Raw genomic sequence first — 13,890 nt, 5'->3', positions numbered from 1 at the left:
TTTATTATTCCAAAAATGAAACCTTCCTCTGGTTGTAAATATTAAGAATGTAAAAAGCAAGAATGTAAAAAAGAAAGAAAGATTTAAATCAAGTCTTACTGACTAGGGATTTAAATCAAGTCTTACTGACTAGAGATTTAAACCATGATTTAAATTGATTTGATTTAAATCAAATCCATGCTGCTTTGAAGTAACTTGATTATTGCTACTGGGGATGCCTGAGAGCGGAAAGGATTGTGGCTTTGAAGAGACTTTTGCTGAGTCTGGATTTAAGAGGGAAGATCAGATTAAGAAGCACCATTGAGGGGTTTGGGACAACTGAATAGACGATAGCATTTGGGTTGGTGTTTTCCTAAGCCAGCTGTATCTGTCTCATTAAACAAAACAGTTACCTACTTACACACATGTAATGCTTTCATGACACACATGGGCTGTGTAGCATGAGAATAGACGCCTGCATTCCTGAGGAACTTCTGAAGAGTGCTAGATTAACTGGATAACTACTTTGTAGAGTTCCACACCCCTACCACCCAGTTGCTCTTCTGACCTTCTTTGCAACATGCACATGCTGTAAGCAAACTATCATTATTTGTATGCTGGAGGTAGTTGCATAGTTCACCTGAAGAACAAAGACATGCATATTTGTAGATAGGTTAATATTAGCCAGTGTGCCTCATTGCAGTAGCAGGTATTTGGAAATATTTGGGATAATTTATGCCAAATTTGTATGGTGTCAGTGCGCTAACTCTACCATTTTTTTAAGAGGTTTAACATTCAGGGCAGAAAGTAATTAGTGTGTGGCTTCCTGCAATGCAGATTGATTACTATGATCTCATCTTTTAGGCCTTTCATTGTGTCTAAATGACCTTTACACCATCTTAGTTATAATCCTGTGTCTGACACAGTATGGGTTAGCTGATTCTGTGTTGCAAACCCCACCCCTACCCTGCCACGTGCAGTGTTTTTATTACAAACATGGGATTTGTAACTGTGAGAGCATAAGAAGAGACCTGCTGGATTAGACCATAGGCTGATTTAGCTCAGCATTCTGTCCCCAACAGACTTCACAGATGCTTTTTGGAGCTTCCAAACAAGGGGTGAAAGAGACCAGACCTCCTCCATTGGCTTTTATGCAGCAGCTGGAATTTGGTGTCATACTGTGCCTGGACATCCAAGATGCATTTTGCCATTGTGGCTCATTATAAGACCAATTCATTTGTCTAACCCCTCTTTAAAGTGATCTGAGCCGGTGGTGATCTCCACAATGTGTGTGACAGTGAAAATTCCATAAATTCTGCCCTCTGAAGTACTTTCTTTTGTCTGTTCTGCATCTGTTGTATGGTCTGAAAATACTCCCTATCCATTTTATTGAGTAACCAGGAACGTAGGGTGATAAGAGATGTAGGGGCTGGTATTTATTTCGTTCATGCATACTTTTATAAGTCCCCCAATTATGGTATGTTTCCCCAGCCACCTTAGTAAAGACCCCAATTGCTCCTAACCCTTTGATAATTTGGTTTCTCTTTTCTTTAGAAATGCAGTGACCAAAGTGATACACAGTACTCCAAAATGACCAATAGACTGATACAAAGGCGTACAGATGTGGGCAGTTCTGATTGCAACTTTGTAATAATCCCTAGTAAGGAATTTGCCTTTGCACAATCCTCTCATATGGAATTTATTATTTTGATCCACTACACCCACAAGATCTTGCCTAATACAGTGGTACCTTAGGTTACAGACGTGTCAGGTTACAGACTCTGCTAACCCATAAATAGTACCTCGGGTTAAGAACTTTGCTTCAGGATGAGAACAGAAATCGGGCAGTGGCAGCAGCGGCGCAGCTGCAGTGGAAGAGGCTCCATTAGCTAAAGTGGTACCTCAGGTTAAGAACGGACCTCCAGAATGAATTAAGTTCGTAACCAGAGGTACCGCTGTAAGTCACTTGCCTGTTCAGATCCCATCAGCTTCCATATATGAAGTTTGGACCATTTCCCTCCACACCTATCCAGTTATTTGACACCCATTTGCAGTTTTGTTGCCCATTCAGCTAATACAGTGGTACCTCTGGATACAAACAGGATCCGTTCCGAATCCCCATTCACATCCTGAAGCGAACGTAACCCGCGCCTGCGAAACCCAGAAGTAATGCATTCTGTTACTTATGGGTCACCGCAGACCACAACTCTGAAAGCGCTCAACCAGAAGCATATTTAACCCGAAGTATGACTGTATTGACAAATTAAATTAAAGGTGCCTGAGAATTTCTGTTAGCTATATTTGACGTAGTTGTTTAGATGCCCACTTTGGAAGAAAACCTGAATTCATGGGTATCTGGTTATCACCTTCCACAGCGAAGAGGGGTGGGCGGACACATGCGCAAACACACAAAACTGCAGTTTTGCAGTTTCCCTATTCCACTTTAGGAACACACATACGCAGACATGTCTTGTGGTCTGACAGATATTTCTGATAGATATTTAAAGAAATGTGCTGACCAGGCCCCAAGTTGATCCGCCAGTGGAGTGGCTTTAGCTGTCAGTGCACCACATTTTTCACTCCATAAGACGCACCTGACCATAAGACGCACCTAGTTTTTAGAGAGGGGATGCAAGAAAAAAAAAATCTTTAAAGGGAGCGCTGAACAGAGCCTGTATGCATCCCAGGCTCTGCTCAGCAGAGCCGCGTGGAGCATGTGTGCGGCACTTGCAGGATTTTCCCCGAGAAGGGAGAAGGACAACCCGTCAGTCCCTTCTCCCTCCTTGGGGAAAAGCCCCCAAGAGCTGCATACACACTCCGCGTGCTATTTAAAGGGAGCGCGGCTCTTGGGGGCTTTTCTGGGAGGCAGGGGAAGGGACTGAGGGGCTAAGCCAGAAGCTAGAACAGCAAGAGAGAGCACTGCACAGCGATCCCTCTCGCTGCTCTGGCTTCTGGGATAGCCGCTCAGCCTGCACTCGCTCCATAAGACGCACACACATTTCCCCTTACTTTTTAGGAGGGAAAAAGTGCGTCTTATAGAGCGAAAAATACGGTATATAGAATTTTTAGACTAAAGTTCTTAACGATACATTGTGAAGTGTTTTTACATATGTTGCTGTTGCTAATGTGTGAATGGTAGGAAACACACACACAATGCATTTAGTAATTTTTGTCTTGCAGGTAGTTGACAATTTTATCATCATGGTTTACGATACACATGGTTTCAAATACACATGGTACGAATAAAGGTTGGGGAAGAACAGGGAGGATAGAAGAAAATAATTGAATGTGGCTACCCAATCCTGTGACCTCTAGCATTATAAAAGCATTTCCATCCGTAGTACATGGAGGAGTGTCTGCCACATGAACCTGCTAAAGTGGCAAATAAAAGAAAAGGGCCTTTCTGGTTATGGCTCCCTTTCTAGAGAAGGTATTTTTGGCATCAGCTATTCTCTGGGAAGTTTTAACCTCTCTATCCTGCTGTTATGATTTTATACTTTGCACTGCAGCTGATTTGTTTTCTTGACTATGACTAGCTGTATATTTAAGCACTGGCCTGGCAGCCATTAGTGACAAGTGATCAAAGACACCACCTTGTGCCATCTGTCCATGCATGGCAACTGAGCTCAGGTGACGCAATGCCAGGGTACTGCTTGCCTCGGAGGTGTACTTAGTACGCACTAGAAATTTTGTATGTTTTATTTTATTGTACAGCACTTGGTAACTGATATGAAGAAGTTTATAAATATGCAAATAAAATAAATAATTGCATGCAGGTAACTGAGTGGGCTGACATAAAATAATTGTGTGCACGCTAGAGGGCGCTGGGGGTGGTGGAAGGTAGAATGCTCCGTCAATCCTCTTCCCACCCAGCATGGAGGCCAAGTGGGCTGATAGAATAAACACGAAATAGGCAGGTGGAACAGGATTTTCCATCCCTCCCCAGCCACCCTCCTGCAGGCAATGTGACATGCTTGAAAGCTAGTTGGGCTTATTTGCACAGCTAGTTATGACTATTTAAAATACAGTGTTGTTAAAAACAACAACACCATACCTAGCTATCCTGTAGAAAGTTACCCTAAAAATCTTTGAGATTGTTAGTGAAAAGGTTTATCATATTTGATGGTAAAATACTAGACTTATTGCAAAAATATTTTTCTTCCTATATAGCCTCAGGCAAATGACTTTTCTGATTCTGTACAAAGCTGTGATTTTTCTGTGTGAAACAGGAGAGTACTTATCTGTTCTCACTTCCGTGTTTCTGGCAGAATAGAATGATGTCTGTAGTCTACAGACAAGGAAGGAAACACTGTGGCTTTAATAATTATTAATCAAACTTTTGAGGTTATGTGACATTGGAGAACACAAAGGGATGAAGTCAAAGAAGTATTTCTTATTTATTTCACATGTAAAAGTTAGTATGCAGCAATACTTGATCCCATAGTTCTTGCTGATGCTTTCTCCCACCCTTTGAAAAGAACTATTAAACCAGAAGAGACACAGAGGAACTATCTACAAAGAATCATTTTAAAGATATGCACAGCTGAGTTTTCCATAGATAATGTGGGCATTTCATAGCCTAGTTTTGTTCTCACGTGCATCTCTCATACATTTTATTCCAACAGTTTTTGCAGAATATCTTCTTCATGCTGAGTATTATGTATCTGTATACATCAGTGTACACCGTTCTTTACAGAATATCATGTTCACATAAGATTTAGGTGCTTGCCTTACCCTCAAGCAACAGTTGTGGAGGAGGGAGGATAAGGAGAATTGGTCATGATGGTGGTAGAGCTGCACTTGTAACAAATATGAACACAACAAGTTGCCTTATACTGAACAAGACAAATGGTCCATCTAGTTTAGTTCACCGTTTGAAACTCCGATATATAAGCCAGACCCCAAATGGTTCCTTAAACCAGGGTCACAGTTGCCAAAACAGAATGTCTAGTTGTCATTTTTGGACCAGATGGCTCAATAGTTGTATTTTTCAATATGACCATTGGGTTCCTAACATTTGTTCTGATTGTGCAGATAAAATATAATGGATGGAATTACAGGATGTGTTGCTAGTGTGTGAAAGCAGTCAAGATCCAAGGATCTCCAGGCATGCACTTCCAGATGGTGGAGACTTCAGGCTCCATCCTGGTGCCTATGCATCTTCACTTGGTCACAACTGGCTGAAAGCCATGTGCAAAATGTGTCTGGCACCTGGCGAATTTTGAACACTGGTTTAGTGTTGTCTACATTGACTGGCAGCATCTTTCCACCTACCTGGAGATGTCAGGGATTGAACCTCAGACCTTCTGTATGCAAAACAGATGCTCTACCACTGAGCTATGTCCCTTTCCCTAATGTGATTATAAATACAAGAACAAAAATTGTACTTAGTGGATCAGGTCAACTAGTTCAGCATCCTATTCTCACAGTGGCCATCCAGGTGCTTGTATGAAACCCACAAGCAGGACTCGAGTATAAAAGCACTCCCCCTCCTGTGGTTTCCAGCAGTTGGTATTCAGAAGCATAACTGCTTCTGACCATAGAAACAGAGTATTGTAAGCCTGCAACATAGATGGGGGTTATGTTCCTGGGATTGCACCGAAACTCAAAATTGCATGTAGTCAAAACACATTGGGTTCAATGGCAAGTGGAGGACCTGTTCCCTGCTTGAAAGGCCGTTTCCACTTGGCCTGGTAGGGCAGGTCCCTGACTAACTGCAGCTACAAAAATCTGAAAGAAACTCTTGCAGATGTGGCACTGTCTGTGCTGGACCATTGTCTTGCCTTGGTAATGGACTGGATGAGAGTCAACACACTCAAGCTCAATCTTATAAGACTGAGGCACTGTTAGCAGGTGTTTTGCTAGATTGGATGGATGGGAGGTTGCCTGCTCTGGATGGGGTCAATCGGGGGTACTTCTGGATCCTTTGCTGTCTCTTGGGGTTCTGATGTCCTTGGTGGCATGGATTCCCTTCATCAGCTTTGGCTGGTGGCCCAGCTGTGCCCCTATATGTACAGGGATAGCCCAACTTCTGTTGCCTATGCTTTGGTAACCTCTAGGTTATATTACTGCAAATAATGTAGGGCTGCCCCTAAAGACAGTTTGGAAACTTCAGCTGGCACAGAATTTGGCAGCCAGGTTGCCCGCTGGGGCAAGATGATTAGAGCCTATTGCACCAATCCTGGCTTGACTGCACCGGTTGCTATTGTATTTTTCGCTCTATAAGACACACCAGACCACAAGACGCACCTAGTTTTTGGAGGAGGAAAACAAGAAAAAAAATATTCTGAATCTCAGAAGCCAGAACAGCAAGAGGGATTGCTGCTTTCACTGCACAGCGATCCCTCTTGCTGTTCTGGCTTCTGGGATAGCTGTGCAGCCTGCATTTGCTGCATAAGACGCACACACATTTCCCCTTACTTTTTAGGAGGGAAAAAGTGCGTCTTATAGAGCAAAAATACAGTAATTATGTTCTGGGCCCAGTTCAAAGTGCTGATTTTTACCTAAAACCCTTAAGCAACTCAGGACTGCAATACCTCAAGGGGTAAAGGTAAAGGGACCCCTGACAGTTACGTCCAGTCGCGAACTACTCTGGGGTTGCGGCACTCATCCCGCTTTACAGGCCGAGGAAGCCGGCGTTTGTTCACTCTGCAGACAGTTTTTCTGGGTCATGTGGCCAGCATGACTAAGCCATTGCTTCTGGCGCAACGGAACACTGGCACCAGAGCAACGCATGGAAATGCCGTTTACCTTCCCCCCGGAGTGGTACCTATTAAGCTACTTGCACTTTTGGGCATGCTTTTGAACTGCTAGGTTGGCAGGAGCTGGAACCTCAACGGTAGCTCACAACCTTTTGATTGGCAAGCCCAAGGCTCAGTGGTGTAGACCGCAGTGCCACTCGCGTCCCTACGTCAAGGACTGTCTTTCCCAAATGAACTGACCAAAGCCCTGCAATCATCATCTGATACCCTTCTTCACGTGTCTCCTGCACAAGTGTTCCAGAGTGTGGCAACATGAGAACGGGTGTTTTCTACAATGGCTTCTCAATGGAATGCTCTCTTCAAGAAGGCTCGTCTGTCGGCTTTATTATGCATCTTTAGGTGCCAGACAAAATATTCATTTTCTACCAGGCCTTTGGATGATTACTATTCTACACCCTTTTAAATAAGGGAGGGGGGTTATTGGTTTGCTTTGCTTTTACTATGCATTTTGTGTTTTTATTTTGTATTTTATTTTATTTGCTGTGAACCGCCCTGAGATCTTTGGATGAATAAGGTCTCTCCCCCCCATGCCCACCTTTATGCTCACTTTTTATTTATTTATTATTATTTTGCCAAGTGTTTAAAGCTGAATGTGCACAATTAAATGCACATAAGTTGTGGGCTTCACTATCCAAGTTGGTGGCTGTCACTGTGTGTTCTTAGGCTGCTCTTAAGTTTGGGAGAAAGATTAAGTGGCTAATCCAAATCCAAATGCTTCATGGAAGAAATTGGTTTTTCAGAGGTGGATGCCTTTTCTTAGGACAAATCAATTGCTGATGGAACAAGAGTTTGCTGGAGTTGCTTTGCTTGATGGGTTACTGAGAGGGAACAGTGGCTCCTTTCTTTCCTCTCCAAGAGCATTGGACAGGCAAACTTCAGGCTTGCGGGATTTCCTTTGTTCTTTACTAGAGCACTGAAAGTGCAAAATAGTGACTTGGCGGGAGAATATTTTTAGAATTAAGGAGAAGTGTGCCATATTACATTTCACAAAAGCCTATCTTACCTACTTAATTTATCTAAATACTGGTGGAAGGGAGTTCCCTTCTATCCCCAGAATTTGAAATGAGCAGAAGATGATTCCAATCTATATAGACTATATAGTGGATGCTTGATTTTTCATCTATCTGTGCTTTAATTTCCAAAATAAAATTGCCTAACAATTCTACTAAAGCTTTTGCCGTCGTTTAAGAACAGCACATTTCTTGCACATCTCTCAAATGTAAACTAGAAGACTGAGCCGTGGAAATGTCTTTTCTCCTCCTCTCTTTTTTTTAGATCTCTCCAGGAACAGATTTACTGAAATTCCTCCTGATGTGTTGCAGTTTTCACCACTTGAGACATTGAACCTCTATCACAACTGCATCAAATCAATCCCTGAAGCAATTAAAAATCTGCAAATGTTAACATATCTCAATATCAGGTAGGTAATATTTTCCTGCTTCCTAAATGTAATTGCTTGTCATCCAAGGTAGCCTGTTTAGCTCATGACTGTATCAGCGTCCTCCTGTGGGTGACAGTTGACTGAAGAACCACTTTCCAGTCAATAAGTCAAAAGGTAGAGCATAAGGAAGTCTAACTTTGTTCCTGGTATTCCTTTTTTCAGATTGTGATGTTTGAGAGGCAAAGGTAAAAGTTTTAAATTTCAGTTTGAGCTTCTAGGAATGCTAAAAGAGGTTTGCTCATTCTGCATGCCTGTGAAAAATTTGCTGGACCAACTACAACACAGGAGAGATTGATGATGGGTTGTATCCAATGTTAGTCATACTTGGAGTAGCCACATGCCTCACTTAGGTCTATTAATTTCAGCAGGTCTACTCTGAGTAAAACTTAGTTGGATACAGGACAATGTTTTCTGAAATAACAGTGTTCTCTTTGTGTGTGTTGTGTTTGATTATTTTTGAGTGGGAGTATTGAGTGTTAGACACAAGTGTAGCGTGAAGAATGTACAACTTTCTTTCTTGCTGCATGCATGTCCATATACATGGCAAAATAGATACATACATGGTGGGTAATCCCCCCCCATTGCAAAGACTAGCTCTGTAAGAAAAATGTATTTGAAGTAGCCTTTTGCCATTGTGAGTCTGACAGCTACTCCAGCTTTTAAAAAATAACATATTGTCATAACTTGCTTTTGTAAACTCTTTAATAAAACTGACTGTAGTTAGCTTGTCAGCTGTGCTTTTAGTTTTTAACTTTGAGAGACAGAGGCTTTCCTGCTAATTCTGCATGTTAGCTTTGTGACTTATTTGAATTAGTCAGATTTAGAGAGCTCAGATGTTGTAGTAGGAGAACTGTCCTCTTGTTACCTGGTACCTTGTTCTACAACAGTTAGGTCCTAGCTTTAAAAATACAGTCATACCTTGGGTTGAAATTGCATCAGGTTGAGCACTTTTGGGTTGCACGACCTGGAAGTAACGGAACACGTTATTTCCGGGTTTCGCTGCATGCGCAGACAGTCAAAATGATGTCACGCACATGCATGGAAGTGGCGAATAGCGACCCGCGCACACACAGGCGCGGGTTGCGTTCACTACTGGATGCAAATCGGGCTCTGGAATGGATCCCATTCGTATCCAGAGGTACCACTGTAGAAGTGGCTGCAGAGAAGACCTACAATTGGCATAGGAAGAGGAAAAGCTAAGAGGCCCCTGGGCATAAAAGGAGATTATAGGAAGCCACAACAGACCTCAGATTCATAAAAAAGAGATTGTGGAGGAGAGAGCAAAACGTTAAAGGGAACTAAATGGCAAAAAGCTTTATATTTTGAGATTGCTAATAGGAATGGCTTTCTAACTGCTCAGATCAAGCCAGAAATGGACCATATTACTTAGGCAGCATATGTAATCTCCGGTTTTGAATGCATTTGAGAAGGCAGAAAAGAACCTGTCAATTTGCAGTGGATATTGTCCTTTTAATTCTGACATTTCAGATATAGTTTACAGCAGTGGTGTCCAAACTTTTTTCAAAGAGGGCCAGATTTGATGAAGTGGAGGGCCGTGAGGGCTGACCAAAGTTGTTAACCTTTTTCTAGGATTGAAGTTGTTGAGCTTTTTTTAGGATTTTACCCCAGGAATTATTTCTTCACAGGGGCTGGATTAAACCAACCAGTGGGCCAGATTAGGCCTCCAAAAACGCACTTTGGACATGCCTGATTTACAGTATTGTTAAAAGTGGCAACTAAGATTTCCTTTCTCATGTACCTGTGATCTGGTCTTGGATGCAGTGGGGCTCTTAAATGGCCCTTTATAGCTATACTTACTAAAGTCAAGCCTTGGCTCCTGAACGCCTCTGTTTTGGAACGCCAAAAACCCAGAAGTAAATGCTCCAGTTTTCAAATGTTTTTCGGAAGCCAAAAGTCTGAAGCAGCTCTTGCAACTAAGCCGTGCCTCAGTTGTCAAACATTTCCGGGCTTCCGGAACAGATTACATTCAACAACCAAGGTTTGACTGTATTCTTATTTTAAAATATATATTCTACAGTTGGAGGAACTTCTTTAACAAAGCCTGTTACAATTATTCATATCACTCTGTATTCCTCCCTTTCAAAATCCCAAACCCCAGTTCCCTTTAACGAAATAAAGCAAATGACTGAAGCATTCTGCCTTACTGTTGAACTTTCAATATTTTGACCAACTCAGTGGGTCCCCTCTGGCTTTATAGAAAGTGAATTTTAATATCATGTAATGAACTGAAAAGAAAGTACAGTGATGCCTCGCTAGACGAAAAGAATTTGTTCCGCGATTCTCTTCGTCTAGCGGATTTTTCGTCTTGCGAAGCAAGCCCATTGACAGCTTAGCGGATTAGCGCTACAGCTGTCAAGCGGCTTCCAGCGATCAGCTGTTAAGCGGCTTATCAGCGGAACAGCTGATAAGCGGCTTAGTGGCTTAAGAAAAGGGTGAAAAAAGTGAAAAAAACCCGCGGGGGGATGCAAGATTTTTTTCGTCTTGCGAAGCAACCCCATAGGGAAATTTGTTTTATGAAGCGCCTCCAAAACGGAAAACCCTTTCGTCTAGCGGGTTTTTCGTCTTGCGAGGCGTTCGTCTTGCAGGGCACCACTGTAGGAAAGTAGCATGTTCTGTTCCAAATGAAGTTGCTAGCTTAGGTCTTTGAAGTCATCACATGAGAGGGATCTCCCTTTTTCTCCCCCACCCCCAAATGAGGATAGATGTGGGAAATGCAACTACCAACTGCAACTTGATTTTGCAAAGGGTTTTTTCCACCATTAATATATATGTGTGATGGAAACAGCAGCTCACACCATAAATAAGAAGAATGAAAAAGGTTAGAGAGACAATTAATAATTAAATGATATATTGGAATTTAGTGGATTCATGGAGACTGCACCATCCAAGGAAAAAATCCTATACATATTTTGCAGGAATTCACAATACCCAGCACAGAATTGATTTGATTTTTTTAAAAAAACATCAGCATCACTGTATTCCTTTACTAGCCGATGTGACATTGATATTCCCATTATAGGTGATCACTCAGCAGTAATATTGGAATATAATCTATTCAATACCCAGGAAGGTATGAGGAGATGGTATCTTAATATATCATTACTAAATGATAAGAACTTCATTCAATATATAATGCAAGAAACGCAAATATATTTTAAAAATAACTCCAAATCATTAACGTCAAGACTGATGGAATGGGAAGGCTACAAAGCTTATATCTGAGGGAAGATAATATCTTTCTCTGCCAACATGTAACCCGAGGTACCACTGTACTAGCTCAAAAAAATGAGTTCAGCTTATTATGTCTAAGACAAACATATTGGGAACAGGGAGAAAGACAGACAAAAATTCTAGCTGGTTGTCTAAAACAGAAGAAAATGAACCAAATAATACCTTTAATAAGAAAGGAAAACATTGCAGCGACCTCATCAACAGATATAAATTTTTTGGGGGGATGAACATAAATAAAAATAATAAGGATAACCTTTATCAGCATGAGAAATTAACAATATGGGCCAACCCAAAATAAAAAATTGGAAATCAAGTAATAATTTGGCAAAACTGGATGATAAAAGGTATTTTGACACTGAATCAATTAATTGATGAGAACTACAAATTTGTGGAATATAAGACTTTGCAAGTAAAGTATGGACTAACCAGTGAAACACATTGGCAAAATATCCAATTGAAACATATGTTGGAAAAGCAGTTTGGCCCTGATGCTATAGCTGCATTGGAAACACGCATGCTGTTACAGGATTTAATCTCTGCAACGAAAACAGAAAAATCATACACTTGCACTATATAAAACTTTACTTAACAGGAAGAAATACGATTTAGAATATGGAAGACAAAAATGGTGTAATGAGCTAGGAGTACAGATAACAAATGATATGTGGGAGACAAGTATAAAATCAATAGAAAAAGCCTCTATGGATTTAAGACTTAGACTTATTCAACAGAAAATAGTATTTAGAGTACACTGGACTCCAGCAAGATTATATCAGAAGAAAATAACAAGTGCCGATAATTGCTGGAGATGGGGGAGTAAAAATGTGAACTTAATACATATGTTGATTAACTGCCCGATGATCAGACCATTCTGGAGTGAGGTGAGGATATTTATAGCAAAAGTAATAAAAAGAAATTGTTAGTTAGGAGAACCGAATTTAATTCTAAATTATATTCCGGAAACTTGGAAGATCTCAAGGGGCCAAAAAAAGTGGTTGTATTGCATTAAATTAGAAGCAAAAAAACTTGTTTTGATGAATTGGAAGAGTCGCAAAAAGATTCCACTGAGCATACGGATTGATAATATGGACAGATTAGCTACATATAAAAGAATTGCTTGTCGACGCAAAATAAGAATGGATAAATATTAAGAAATTTGGAACAAATATCTAAGTGACAAGGCTGATAACAGTGGGAAATAGAGGGGGGAGAGAGTGGTGATAAACAAGGAGTAGGCATAGGGTATCTAAATTTGTGTTGTCAATTTGCGTTATTATTGTTATTAATTGTTTTTGTTGTATGTGTCTTTTTAGTTTTGTGTTTGTACTGATTGGAAAAAGAGAATTAAAAAAAACACACACCACTTTACTATCAATGAGATTCTCACTAAAGTAACAATTTTGAGCAAATATTCATGCTGGTTTTAAGTGGCTTGTAGATCTCTGTATCTGAATGGTGATAGCTGCCAGACATAATCATATATTTTCTCTAATCTCTTTAGTCGAAATCTTTTATCAACATTGCCAAAATACTTGTTTGATCTGCCGCTTAAAGTTTTGGTTGTCAGCAATAATAAACTTGTGTCCATTCCCGAAGAAATTGGAAAATTGAGAGATATAATGGAATTGGTGAGTGTCATGGTATAGTTTCTCTCTTTGTTGAATCTTTATAATTAATTCTTTGTTTGGGCCAATTCTCAATTAGTAGTAAGCCCTACCACAGTGAGTGGCAAATTTAAATTAATCCATGCATACTTAAATATCCCAGAGCAATCCTTTTGTTTGAATAGAAGTGCAATGAGTTTTCCTTCAACTTTATTTTAAACAAATGGTGCTATATGTAGCTTGAAACAAAAATATGAATTATATCTTTTGTGACTGAAATGCTATCAGGATCCTGCAATTTACTATATTGGCCCGAATATAAGCCACACCCGAATATAAACTGCACCTTTAAAATTCAAGGGAAAAAAAAAGACAATACCCGAATATAATAATAATAATAATAATAATAATAATAATAATAATAATAATAATAATTTATTTATACCCCGCCCTCCCCAGCCAAGGCCGGGCTCAGAGCGGCTTACAAGCAATAATAAAAACAAGTTGAATGATTACAACTTAAAAACAAAATTAAAATTAAATTAAAATATTAAAATATTAAAATTAAAATTAAATTAAAATATTACAACATTAAAATAAAATGTAGCCTCAACGCAGGAGGAGAAGGAAAGAAAAAAGAAAGAGGGGGAGGGAATCAAATTGGCTCCAAGCCAAAGGCCAGGTGGAACAACTCTGTTTTACAGGCCCTGCGGAAAGAAATCAGATCCTGCAGGGCCCTGGTCTCATGAGGCAGAGCGTTCCACCAGGCTGGAGCCAGAGTTGAAAAGGCCCTGGCTCTGGTTGAAGCCAATCTAACTTCCTTAGGGCCCGGGACCACTAGGGTGTTGTTATT

General features: G+C 40.5%; 1 protein-coding gene across 5 annotated transcripts in view; it reads left to right on the top strand.

Annotated features, from left to right (window-relative positions):
* Window positions 1-13,890, top strand: part of LRCH2 (leucine rich repeats and calponin homology domain containing 2) — a 56,332-nt gene that overhangs the window by 14,362 nt on the left and 28,080 nt on the right. For all 5 annotated transcript variants that reach the window (XR_014560309.1, XM_083722820.1, XM_083722819.1 and 2 more), the window contains exons 2-3: window positions 8,016-8,160; window positions 12,935-13,061. Coding sequence is in view for 4 of the 5 variants with exons in the window: in XM_083722820.1 (XP_083578946.1) it covers window positions 8,016-8,160; window positions 12,935-13,061 (272 nt within the window). In the remaining variant the exon portion in view is untranslated. The remainder of the gene's footprint in view (window positions 1-8,015; window positions 8,161-12,934; window positions 13,062-13,890) is intronic.

The sequence above is a fragment of the Podarcis gaigeae genome, assembly GCF_964106915.1.
Source record: "Podarcis gaigeae genome assembly, chromosome: Z".
In the NCBI taxonomy this organism is placed as follows: Eukaryota; Metazoa; Chordata; class Lepidosauria; order Squamata; family Lacertidae; genus Podarcis; species Podarcis gaigeae.
The sequence above is the reverse complement of the archived record's forward strand: the minus strand, read 5'-3'. Positions and strand labels throughout refer to the sequence as shown.